Here is a 13,557-nt window from a genome sequence, read left to right on the forward strand (position 1 = left end):
TACCCTTTCTGAGCCTCCTTCCTTTCTCTCGTCTCTTCTTTTAGAAGATAGGATCGGGGTCAGCTTTCCCAGGCTGATCCCGGGTTAGATTTTTTCTCTGTTTGTTTGTTTTTCTTTTCCTGTTTCCACCAAAAAAAAAATTATTATTATTACCTTTGCCATTATTACCATCCAAAAAAACTTTATCTCTCCCCTTTTTTCTCAAAAATAAAAAATAAAAAAATTATCTCTTTCTTAAATAAAATAAAAGCTTGGGGTAAAAAAAAATTGGGAGCAAATTAGAGATTGGATGAGCTTACTTTGTCAAAGTTTATCACCATCTAATGGTGAAAAAAACAAAATATGTCTTACTTTATCAAAAACAAAGTAAGCATAGCCTACCCTATACTCTGTTTATTCATCTATTAAAAATAGGATAAATTCAAAAAAAAAACCCCTATGGTTTCATGTTATTCTAAAAAAACTCTTTTGGTTTGTTAATACAAAAAAAAGGACTGTGGTTTGCGCCGTTATCCGAAAAACGAAAAATAGCTTAACACCGTTAAAGTGCTGACGTGGCACAGAGGTAAGGTTGGAAATTCGAATTTTTTTTTATTTTTTTATTTTTTTCCCTCTCTCTCTCCTCCTTCTTCTTCCTCCTTCTTCTTCCTCTTCTTCTTCATTCTTCTTCCTTTTCTTCTTCCTTTTTCTTCTTCTTCCTTCTTATTCTTCCTTCTTTTTTTTCTTTTTTTTAAGCTTCCGGAAATCTGGAAATTTCCGGAAATTTTCGAGAAAATTTCCAGATTTCCGGAGATTTTTCAGAAATTTCCCAAAATCCGGAAATTTTCCAAATTTCCGGAAAATTTCAGAATGTCCAAAATTAAAAAAAAAAAGAATAGAGGAAAAAAAAGGAAAAGGAAGAAGAAAGAAGAAAAGAGAAGAGGAGAAGGAGGAAGAAGAAACAGAAGGAAGAAGGGAGGGGGAAAAAAAATAAAAAAAAATTCGATTTTCCAATTTTACCCATGTACCACGTCAGCACTTTAACACCGTTAAACCATTTTTCGTTTTTCGGGTAACGACACAAATAACGGTCCTTTTTTATATTAACAAACTAAAAGAGTTTTTTTAGAATAACATGAAACCACATAAATTTTTTTTAGAATTTACCCTTAAAAATATAAACATTTCCATAAAAAAATTAAAAAACAAATTTAATTAGCTTCCATCTATTTAGAAATGTAATTTTACCTTTAATTGTTATCTTTTTAACTCTAAATAAATTTTTTATCTATATTTTTATTTATTATTTTTCAATAAATATCAATCAATTCTTTTTTTTTACTAGCTAAAAAAATAATTCAGTTAACTGTAACTTTTTGAGAAACCGGACCTTTTATGTCTTTCCTCTTTATATGTTTTTGGCTGTAATCTGCCGCAGATACTTCTTTTTCTTTTTATTATTTCTAATCTTATTTTTTGCATAAGATCTAAAAATTTTATATTTTTATATAAATCTATTAGAGCATCTCTAACAATCTCTTAAATAGAGCATTTTCAACAGTCTTTTAAATTGGTTCTTAAGTTAAAATTTAAATTAAAATTTAAGAAGAGAGAATGAAAATTCATCTCCAACAGCCCTTTAGTGACTCCTCAAATCATTAAGAACCCCTCCATCCTCTCAATTAATAGAAAGTCTCTCTCAAATCACTAAGAACCCCTCCATCCTTTTTATTAATAGGGAGTCTCTCCACCTCTTATACCTTCTAACTTTATTTTTTATTAATAATTTATTATTGATGTGTCTCTCCTCACACTGATAATGTAACAATAAAGAATAATTTTAATAATAAAATAATAAATAAAAAGTGAATACAAAAAAGCATTATTGAAGATACTCTTGGACTCCATCGTTAAGATGATAGTGTGATTTCAATTATTTTCCATGGATCCATACTTTAATTAAAAGAAGAAAATGTAGAAAAAGAAAGTATTTATTATCAGCAATATTCATGATTATTACAACTCCTCCCTTCCTATATCACACAAAGTAACATCTATAGTCGGAGAATCTCTCTCTTCTCTACCAGAAACAACTTCTACGGCTGCGGATATGCTCACTCACATCCTAAACACACCTGCAACGGTTAATAATTAAAACAAAAACAATAATAATAAGGAAATTAAGAAAATAATTAGGAAAATGAAAAATGAAAAATACCTAGAAATAGATCTCTGATCTGTAAGAAAGGGAGAAAAGTAATCTACAGATCTAATCGCTATCGCTGCTGCTGCTGCTGTGATGTCCATCATCATGATGTTTCTTCTCCTTCTTCTTCTTCTTCTTGTCGCCGTCGTGACCGCCGGAGTGCTCTTTATCGCCATGGATCTTGTCCTTGATCTTCTCAACCATACCTTCCTTGTGCTCGCCATGTCCATCTTTCTTGTGATCTCCTTTGTTTTCAGCTTTGTGCGATTCCACCTTGTGTTCTTCCTTCTTGTTTCCTCCTCCGATGTGGAGAGTCTCCTCAATTTTGTGCATTATTCCTGCCATTTTTTCTTCTGATCTCTCTTTTTTCTTTCTTTCTTTGTTTCTGAATCTCAAGTGTGAAGTTATATGGCCTCAGGGTCTCCTCATTTATAGGCAATCAACACTTTTCAGGACCATATAAATAATACTAAAAAATAAATAATTATATAACGAATAATAATAAATAATCATATCTACTATACTATCTAGATCTTCCGATTTTAATTGTGTCTAAGTAGTAATTATTTTGAATTTTCTTTAAAAACGTTGAAATGCCTTATCTGATGAGATTATAAAATCAGATGAAATGACGGAAATGCCCTAACATACGTGTGAAAAGAGTGTGAATGTTATGGTCAGAAATGTAAATGAAATGAACTGGGTGCCACGTTGTTATGTATTAAATTAAAATTAAAGGGTGGTTGATTTCATATTATCCAAATAGGAAACGGAATAGGAAGGTTACTTAACTTTGGTACATTGATCAGTAATTGCAGGGACCAATTATGGGCATACCTGTGGATGTCCATCTTCAGCTCACGTGTTTTACTTTGGATAACAACAAATAACTTTTTGGGAAATGGAGAATGGAATTATATATTTTTTTTTATATAAAAATGTCATATTTCATTCCATAGAGTCACAAATTATAAACACAGCACGATAAAACTTTTCATCCATGCTATAGTCAGTATAAAAACTATAAAGGGAAAAAAGTAGACTACAAAAAGTAAAAAAAAAACTACAAAGAGTAATAAAAAACCCATAAAGAGTACAAATACAACAAAATAGAAATAATATACTTCTCGAAAGTCGAATCCCATCGAAAAACAGCTGTAATCTATTCTTCATCATCTAACTTCTTCCGGACATTCGGATCTGAGTCCTTTCTTTTTTTACAACCACGCAGATCTATAGATCTGCGGACAAGATAAACATTTTTCCGCTCTTGCTAAGACCGAAAAAAAATAAACGATAAAAGTATAGCTAATAGCTGTAGATTTGACGGAAAAGAGATTCGAGAAAGAATATAGACTTCAAACTAGGAAGAAAACACAAAACCGAAACTAAAAAAACAAAGATTAAAACATAAATGGGAGGAGGAAGAAGGAAGACAAGCTTCCTTCTTCCTCCTCTAAGGGAACCTGAACAAAAGAAGGAAGCGAGACGGTGACGATAGCGGAAAGCTGGAGAAGAAGATAAAAGGGGAAGAAGAAAGCTTTAGAAATTTAGATCAGGAGAAAGAGAAGGGGGGGAGGGAGGCGGTGGTCATCCAGTCCAAATGGAATTATAATTTTAAATAATAAGTTTTAAAAATACATCTTCCTTTAGGTTTTAGGCGTCTTTATTTTCTCTTCTTCTCCTGATTTCCTGTTATTTTTGCTTTCTGAAGATATTATGGGGTTAGCTTTCCTAGGCTAATTCCGGGTTAATTTGTTGTGGTGTTTGTGATACAGATCGGTTTCGGGACGTGTTAGTTTTAATCGTAAACTAACAAAGATGTTCTTCTCTAACTAAACTAGAAGGAGTGAATCCCGGGTTTTACGGACTAAATCCATAGGAAATCAAAGATCCCCCATTGTTGAAGTGATGAGGGCATCTTATCCCTAAGCCCGAGTCCGGAACTACTAGAAGCCACCCGGGAGAACCCACTCAAAGAGAGCAAGGAACGACCCAAAACAGAGAACACGCGGGGCGTGTCCAACCTGACGCAAGGCGTGGGAATGGTGGTCTTGGATGAAAGACCAGGTCAGTTGGTGACGCGGTGCGCATCTCTTGCCACGCGGGGCGTGATTACTCACATTAAGCAAGAAAAGTTCCAGGAGAATAAACACGCAAGGCGCAATCCTTGGGCGCCCCGCGTAGATTCCACTCCGCAGACCTCCCAGTTCCAGGAGCCTCATGACGCGGGGCGTGGTCCACAATACGCCTCGCGTGACGCCGAGCCACCAGGTCAGGAGCATTTTAACGCGGGGCGTATTCCGCAGGACGCCTCGCGTACTGAACTCGAGCCAACCTCCTGAAGTCCAGGAGCATTTTTACGCGGGGCGTAAGAGCCGATACGCGGGGCGTATCTCGACCTGGAGACTACTTCTCCTCCAAGTTCTTACCTTGGGGGACCATTTCTGCAACACTCTATTTACTGTATTGCCATTGTGACTTATTTACTAAACTACCATTTTCCCTATTTTACCCTCTTAGCCAAGTGTTAACCAAAACCCTATTCATAGGCTTTTGGGTCTTTTTCTTTGATTTGAGGGAGAGTATTTAAACCCCCAATTTTTGTAATGTTCTCAACTTTTGAAGAATTAAACTTATAGCCTCCTTAAGAGCTTGGATTTCTATCCTTTGGGTTAACTCAACCTTCAAGTATAGCTTGAGAAGATTGCATTCTTTGTGGATTTAAGATTAAAATCCTCAGTCGATTTCACCCTACATCATGAAGGTGAAAACCTTAACAAACACTTCTTGAAGAAGATGATATAAATTTGATTGATAAAAAGTTAACTATTACAATGACAAAGAGATGAATTTATATCATCTAAAACCCTAAAACAAAATTACATAAACGGCTAACATACATAATTAATTAAAGAGTAAGGTTATGGGGTAAAATGGGATAATAATAAGATGGTGGTAGGGTTGTAATAAGGGAGTGGCAAATGTGTAAATAAAGGAGTGTAAATAAAGGAGTGGTAGGGTTGTAATAAGGGAGTGGCAAAGGTGTAAATAAGGAGTGACAAAGGTGTAAATAAGGAGTGGCAGGATTGTAAATAAGGAGGAAGTTGGAGTAAGGAGCAAGTTCCTTAAAGTGAATGTACGCGGAGCGTGCCTAATTCTACGCGGAGCGTAGGTTGGCTATTGAGCTCTTATCCGGATCAGTAGCCATTTTACGCGGAGCGTGTCCAAATCTACGCGGAGCGTAGGTTGGCTGTTGAGCTCTTCTCCGGATCAGTAGCCATTTTACGCGGAACATGCCCAAATCTACGCGGAGCGTAGGTTGGCTGCTGAACTCTTCTTCGGATCAAACCAAACTTTACGCGGAGCGTGCTATAAACTACGCGGAGCGTGCCTGAGCTGCTGTGTGGCACTATTTTGGCCTCCTTACTCGCTTGTTGCTCGTGCTTGGTTCTTCCTCCGACTTCCTTCGTATGGACCCGATCCCAGAAGGAGATGCCCCGCATCAGTTTGTTTTGTCTTTACTTTCTTTTCCTTACTAAAAAAAATAAACAGGAGCAATTTTATTTTAACGTTTAAAATTGAGGAACTTTACTTCTAATACTGGCAGTCAAAAGTATTTTTACTTTTAATATTGGTAAGTTTGGTCAATTTTAGACATTATTATAAAACAAATATATTTTGTTTCTTATTCTGTACAAATTCTAAAAAATCATATTTTTTTGTAATTTAATAATAAAATTGAAGATTAATATTTTTAAATTTGGTGATTTATTTTGAATTTTTTATCTAGCTCGTACAAAATACAGTATATTTTTTAATTTAAAAAAAAGTTCACGTTTAATCATATATTTGTAATTTTTTATTAACATTGACAAGATTCATGATCGAGAATACAATTTAATAAATAATTTTTTTAATTGACCAAACTTGTCAATATTATGAGTAAAATTACTTTTAGCTGTCAACATTAATGGTAAAATGACACTATTTTAAATGTTAAAGATAAAATTGTTTCGATGTGTAAACATTAGGGACATTTTTACATCTTATCCCTAATTTTATACTATTTACAAATAGAGGAAATCCAATATTTTCTATTACAAAAAAAAATTATACAACTTATATTGGGTTGCAATAAAACAAAAAAAAATTAAATTAACATAGTATGACTTTGCTAATCTAGTGGTCTGATATGTAACCAAGTCAATTAAACCTAATATATCACATTCAACGTATGATTTTTTAACAAAAATATCATATTTTTATATAAATAGTTTTTTTTTCCCCCAAATTTTCCTTACATTTTCACATATTTAATTAGGTGATTTGTCCTAAAATAAATTTGAAATATATCATACTAATGATAGATTTTTCCTTAGAACAAGAGAGTAAAAATAGTTTTACTTAAAAAACATAATGATTTTTTTTTTTTTTTTTTTTTTGTAAAGGAAGGCTCAAGGCATGGGATAGGAAAAAAAACATGAAAAAAAAACAACTATTACCGAACAAGTCTGCTAAACATTAGCCCTCTACCATCAACAGAAGAGATTTCCTGAAATCCTGCAGGAAACGCATCAAATTCATAATGACCCAAATGGAAAAAACTTGCAAAGTTCGCCAACCAATCAGTCGCACGATTAGCTTCTCTATATGCATGCACAAAAGTGATAGTCTTGTCTCTTTCACGGAGCTCCTGTCAGCGAGTGATCAGCCATAGGATGGTTAACCGTTATCAACAGTTTTTTAACCATCAAAATCGAAACTAGTCCATATCAAACGGTTAACCATCAACCGGTTAACCATTAATTTCGGTTAGGTTTTTCGGTTAACGGTTTTTAACCAATTCCCACTAGTTAACCAAAAATCAACGGTTAAACTTTACTCAAACCTAAATTTTTAAACAATATTAAAATACACATAATTTTAAAAATTCAAACGAAACGAATTCATATAAAAGTTTAGAATTCAAGCATAAGTACCGAACTAAAAAACAATCCATCAAGTTTACATTTAAAACATAAAGAAATGTAAATAATATTTCATCAAAGTACTTATTACAACATAAAGCAATATAATCTATGTTATATATTTATATTAATCTATGTTATAATCTATGTATTTATATTAAGCAGTATAATCTATGTATTTATATTTATATTTGTCTTGCCTTTGTCGTCAAATGACCTATATATATTTTTTTAAATTAATATTTATTAAATGGTTCGGTTAACCGTTAACCGCGGTTTTTGAAACTCTAACCCGAAATCGAAATCGAAACCGGTACCTGTCTATTTTTTAACCATTAAGAAAACCATCGGTTCGGTTAATCTTTTTTCCGGTTCGGATTACTGGTTTTCGGTTCGGTTATCGGTTTGACCGTTTTTTTCCCACCCCTAATCAGCCATGCATAAGGTGATGCATCACACATGTTAGAAGTTGCAGCACTGTTTTGAATCGAGCTCCAATATAACTCTCTGAAACTCCTTGTCACATGCTAGGCAAGGACCATACCAGAGTCTCCAAATTTCAGTCAGAGTGACAGTGCAATACATAATGTTAACCCCAAATCCGCCTAGCTAGGCCCTCGTTGCATCCCAGATTAAACCTCCTGCAAAAACAGATCCCAGGTTCCCTTTACAAGCGCCATCCATATTTATCTTGACCCAACTCGTTCTTGGGGGCTGCCAAATGCAATGCGGAACCATAGACGAAGTGGCTATATGGGACCACACGCTTAACAAACTCAGGCCGATTAGGCGGGCTAGCAACCCCTTCAAACACCAAGGCATTTCTCCATCGCCATAACCACCAGACTCCAAAGGTAAATAATGTCGACCACCGAAGTCCCTCCACTAAAATGGAATTGACAAGGTTCTGCCAAATCTAGTCGGACAGGCTTGCTGTAACGACCCGGTCCGGAGTGGGTGGCGTCGGGGTAGAAGGCTTGAGCAAGGAGTGGCCTTAAAGGATGGCGATGGGGGCAGGAATAAACTGAATCCCACATCGGAAATGGAGAGGGAGTGATTGAGGCTTATTATTAGTAAGATGTGAATCCAATACATGCAGACGCGTTTTAAAGCCGTGAGGCCCAATGTGTTGGAATTGGGCCAGAGCGGACAATATCTACATGGTATTGGACCAGAGTGTTACAATTGGTATCAGAGCCGACTCTCCACGTACGATGTGTGGTTCAGGGACGAACCAGGCGGAAGCTGATGGGCCTGTAACGACCTGGTCCGGAGTGGGTGGCGCCGGGGTAGAAGGCCTGAGCAAGGAGCGGCCTTAAGGGATGACGATGGGGGCAGAAATGAATGGAATCCCACATCGTAAATGGAGAGGGAGTGATTGCGGCTTATTAGTAAGATGTGAATCCAATACATGCAGACGCGTTTTAAAGCCGTGAGGCCCAATGTGTTGGAATTGGGCTAGAGCGGACAATATCTACATGGTATTGGACCAGGGTGTTACACTTGTTATGAAGAAAGAAACTCGGTGATGTTGTGGGAGAAACTGGTTCCAAAATAGTCGTGCCACGAAGCAGTCTCCTAGCAGGTGCGGTTTGATTTCCACCTCCAGGCAGCAGACGCAATTCAGAACAACTGCAAAGATAAGCAAATTTATAAGAAATAGTGACAAAGTATAGCTTCTTTTGGCTCTTAAACAAGTAAAAATCCCTCAAGTAATCATGTATAAATTGCACTTATCACTCATCAAAGGAAATACCAAATCATCATAGTGGATGACTTCACCAAATGGGTAGAGGTAGAACCAGCTTTGGGCATCACCTCAACCCAGATCACCAACTTTGTCAACAGTAATATCCTAAGTAGATTTGGCATGCCTCACACCATCATCACTAATAGTGGAAAATAGTTTGATTGTACAACTTTCAGAACCTACTATAAAAACTTGCAAATCAAACTCCATTTTCATTAGTCTCACACCCTCAAACAAATGGAATGATAGAGGCCACCAAATGAACCATCATCCGGGGCCTCAAGAAAAGGTTGAAAATACTTGATTTAACTGGCTTAAATAGTTACACACTCTATTATGGGCCTACAGTACCACAACCCGAACGGTTATGGGAAAATGCCTTTCTCACTCACATAAAGAGCATGAGCCTTCATCCCAGTAGAGATAGGGGCGACCAGCCCTCGCAAAACATTTTACTCTGAAGTAAATAATGAGACCAACATAAGAAGGCATTAGTTGGACATCCTCGAAGAGAGAATAGAAAAAGTATGCATACGTATGGAGGCATACAGATAGAACATCAAGTCCATCAATGATAAAAAAAAGGGTCAGTCCAAGACATTTCTTCTTGGGCAACCTCATGATGCGCATCATAGAGGCATCCCAAACTAAAAAAGGTAAGGGCAAATTGGGGGCACAATGGGAATAACCATATCAAATAGTAGAATGTGTTAACCTTCACACGTATAGGTTAAAGAGTTGGACGACACGCTAGTACATTAGACTTAAAACGCCAATGCACTCAGGAAATTCTACCAATGAGGCCTTCCACGTTCTCCAAATGAAGATTTTTTATTGTAATTATTATTTCAACTTCCAATCTGCAAAGATAGTCGAAAATAAATAATAATAAAATTACATCATTTCTTTCACTAAGGCTTTATAGTGCATTTGTAAAGTTCCCTTAGATTATATTAAAGGTCAACCATATGCATGCTACAAGGATTTCGATCACAATCTATGGTCGAAAAGACTTTAACAAAACCCTTTTGAACACATTACATGAACTCTCAAAGACTCATATTTATATCTATTCGATTAACACAAAATCATAGCACAAATCAAAACATAGCTCGAGAACGACTCGGTCACAAAATTGTCAAGAGCAAGCAGGCCAAAACAAAATTAATTTTCATCGAAGTATAGAACTACTTTTTGTCAAAGTACAAAATTACTTTTCATCAAACTAGAGAGTTACTTTTCTTCAAAGTACATAATTACTTTTCATCAAAGTACAAAATCACTACAAAACTAACTCCTTTACAAAACAAAAGAGCTAACACAAAGGTACAAAGCGCTGAGACGCCAATAAAGATTCACTAATGATCCTATGCACGCCAGATGAAGAGGATTAGAAGGAACAAACATCATTCTAGATATGGTAAGTGACAGAGTGCAAGAGAGGCTAGTCTCCCAATCAGTTCTCTCTCCTCCTCCCTTTTCCATCTTTGTGGTTCGAGCTTCAAGAAACAACGAAAGGAAATATCATTCACTCTGAAACTTAGACAAGCATATATCTCACAAAGGCCAAAGCTCCATTAAGAACCCAGAATGATCCAAGAAGAAAATAATGAAATTCCTTTAGGAATCCCTATAACGCTGCTCATAAAATAAAATCGCCATCCTAAACCAACACATAGGGCATAAATACCCAACATGTTCTCTTGACAGCAGAAAGAGGAGAGAAAAAACACACCCATCATTAGTTCTCCCCAAGACCAACAGGGAAAACTTACAGTCACCAAACAGACAAAATGGAGGATAAAACAAATGCATCCAACATATTTTCCCTTTTATACTACTCAAAGGGAAAAGAGAATGCGCCTCACGACCTTCATGACTCCCTTTCTTTCATGGCCTAGCTTTGCTTCTTACTCTCTAGGCTTGAAGGTTGCAGGTTTGACATCACCACCAAACAATGATTAAAAAGCACTAAAAGCCCATATCACGCCTCCTAAAAAAACAAAAAAATAACGATATCTAGCAGCACAGAAGGGAACCGCGTCAAACAAAAAGACGCTCAAGAACATAGAGAAACGAGACCTAATATGTGCATTTATGAGCACTGGCCAATGGGTAAACCAACCGGCACGACCTTGCATGAACTCCTTATCAGTCCCGTATTTTTCAAAATTCAAACCCCCCCTCCACCATCTTATTAGAAAATGACAAAGTACAATGCTTTTCGATGCCAATACTTTTTCGTCCTAAATAAAGATAAATTAGACTCGGGGGAACATCTGATATTAGACGAATATAATTTTACCACATGGAGCTACGAAAGTGCAAACCTACTCTAAAAAAGATAGAATATGCAGCGTCTTCTCAGCTGAATACAGCTAAACAACTACATATGAAAAGCTTGACTCTAGATACCTCATTAGACTTAGTCAAGAATCGAGTTGTTGCCACACACTGATCCCAAGCATCACGGGCTTAATAGTATCATGCCCTGATATCTGGACTCACTCTCTCCTATCAACAGGAGACACGTGGCGCACCCCATTCTATAGTTCAACATTAGTATAAATAGAGTAAGCTCAGCTCGAGCTAAACAAGTTCATTCATATTTACATTAAGCTTTAATTACAACCTTAATTTATTGATTGTGATTATCTTACCCACAAACTAGCTTAGACATCAGAGCGAGTTCAACGACCCCTTTTAACCTTGCTCATGTGTAGTTGCAAGTTGACACGTAGACTTTCAGGATTCAACCAGAGAACTAATATTTCTTACAAGTATATATCTAATTATAATTATAATGTGTGAAACGGTATAAATTTATTCTTAATGTTTCTAAGTAAGATCAATTTTATCCTTATATAAAAAAATTGAACAAATTAGTTTGACTGTTAATATCATAAATTACAAACCATAATTTTATATATTTTTATTAATTATTTGTATTTATATTAGTAATATTTTAGAAATTTAATAAAAAAATTATAATTGATTTATATTTAGGAGATTTAAAAAAAATAGCAGACTTGATTATTAGCATTTTAATAAATATTTTTACAATTATATTAATATTATACTAAATATTTTGAATATTAATTTAGAATATCAGATAAATAATAATGAAATTAGATTTTTTAAATTAGTCTTAATGGAAAATGTTAAAAATAAATTACAGTATAGTCGTTTCATTAAATATGCACTTTTCCTTAAACTTGATACCTAAATGGAAAGAAAAAGGAAAAGGGATTAGATTAGATATTTGGATATGGATAGGGTTCATTTCCCACGAATAAAGTCGGTGGGTGCAAAGGTACGGTATAAACCATAACCGAGGCCAAATCAACCGTATTTATTATATACAGTAGTAATAATTAAAAATATCTCATTTGTAGGACCCACTTGGTGACAGCAGTGGACCGAAATGGTGGTGGTAGATAGAAATATAGAATTAGATGCTTTTTTTAAAAGAAAAAAAAATCACTTTGTCCTTCCAGAATTAATAAAAGGAGATAAGTTTTAATTTTAATTTTGGTGTATGAAGTTGCCGACATCACGTGTAACATAGAAGGGAAGTGTTATCCTCATCTTAAGCAGCAGCCCCCACCATCTCTTTCAGCTGACACGTCTATCACAGTAGTCAAAAAAACAAAAATTAAGACGGATTTGGTTGCTGTTATTTATTACTAGTTGTTATCTACTGGGTATTAGATAAAAAACATTTTTCCAAAAGTTTTACCAAACCCTTTATGTTTTAAAATTGAAAGATAAAAAAAAACAGTTTCGAAAAATGAAACTAGACGGATACTTAAAATCAGTTTGAACCTTTAAATAAAAACATGAATAATAATTTTATTAAAATTAAATAAATATATATTTTAAAAATTTCTAAACATCTGTTTTTTTTTTTTTTTTATAGATAAACATCTGTTTTTTAAGTAAAAGACTAAAGATTATAACTGTTTTTTTAGTGGAATGGTAAAAGTTGCTTCAAAGAATACCCGTGTTTCATAAAAATATTGGTTATAACATTGAAAAATGAAAATAAATTATGGATAACTAGTGTTTTTAAAAATATAAAAATGAATCAAGTAAATTTTAAAAACTTATGAATCCTTTATAAATTTTTCTATTAATTAACCTAAAAGTTTTAATTGATTTATTTTTCTAAACAAATAAACGGAACCTTAAACTTAAACTTTATCGAAAATGCAACTTGAAAATAGTTTTTCTTATTAACAAAATATGTACCATTTCAAACTCATCAACCTATTGAGGAGGAGATGCATCATTTACTTCTTTATTTTTTATTTAAAAGTAATAGGATAAATTATTAAATTAATAGTGGATTCCCTACGTCGAGAAATTAATGTATTGAAAGTGGATAGTTTAGGGAAACAGAGTTTAAACGAGTGAATCCTACAATAATGATGTATTGCTAATACGATATGTATATTAAATTGTTGAGAATTTAATGCATTGAAAATGCTCTTTAGATGACTAAAATATGATATGAAATGTTAGAAGGTAGCTAGAACATAAAATTAGGTATAAAAAGAATTTGTTAATAAGAATTGAAATTGCACTATTTTACACTATTTTATACATGTCATTTGCATTTTATCTCCATTCTTGATGATGATAATGTCGTA

The 13,557-nt window shown here is 34.5% G+C and overlaps 1 protein-coding gene across 2 annotated transcripts; it reads right to left on the reverse strand.

The window, feature by feature from the left end:
• Nucleotides 1-1,954: 1,954 nt before the first annotated feature.
• Nucleotides 1,955-2,608, reverse strand: LOC136206764 (dehydrin HIRD11). Of its 2 annotated transcripts, none has more exons than XM_065997927.1 (2): nt 2,198-2,608; nt 1,955-2,104 (listed from the first exon to the last, which is right to left on the reverse strand). In XM_065997927.1, exon 1 carries the CDS (start codon nt 2,528-2,530, stop codon nt 2,249-2,251), a length of 282 nt encoding a protein of 93 aa, XP_065853999.1. In that variant the 5' UTR covers nt 2,531-2,608; the 3' UTR covers nt 1,955-2,104; nt 2,198-2,248. The 2 variants fall into 2 exon arrangements, with proteins under 2 accessions (XP_065853999.1, XP_065853998.1); XM_065997926.1 differs by having other exon boundaries at nt 1,955-2,114; nt 2,198-2,606.
• Nucleotides 2,609-13,557: the final 10,949 nt, after the last annotated feature.

The sequence above is a fragment of the Euphorbia lathyris genome, chromosome 9 (assembly GCF_963576675.1).
Source record: "Euphorbia lathyris chromosome 9, ddEupLath1.1, whole genome shotgun sequence".
In the NCBI taxonomy this organism is placed as follows: Eukaryota; Viridiplantae; Streptophyta; class Magnoliopsida; order Malpighiales; family Euphorbiaceae; genus Euphorbia; species Euphorbia lathyris.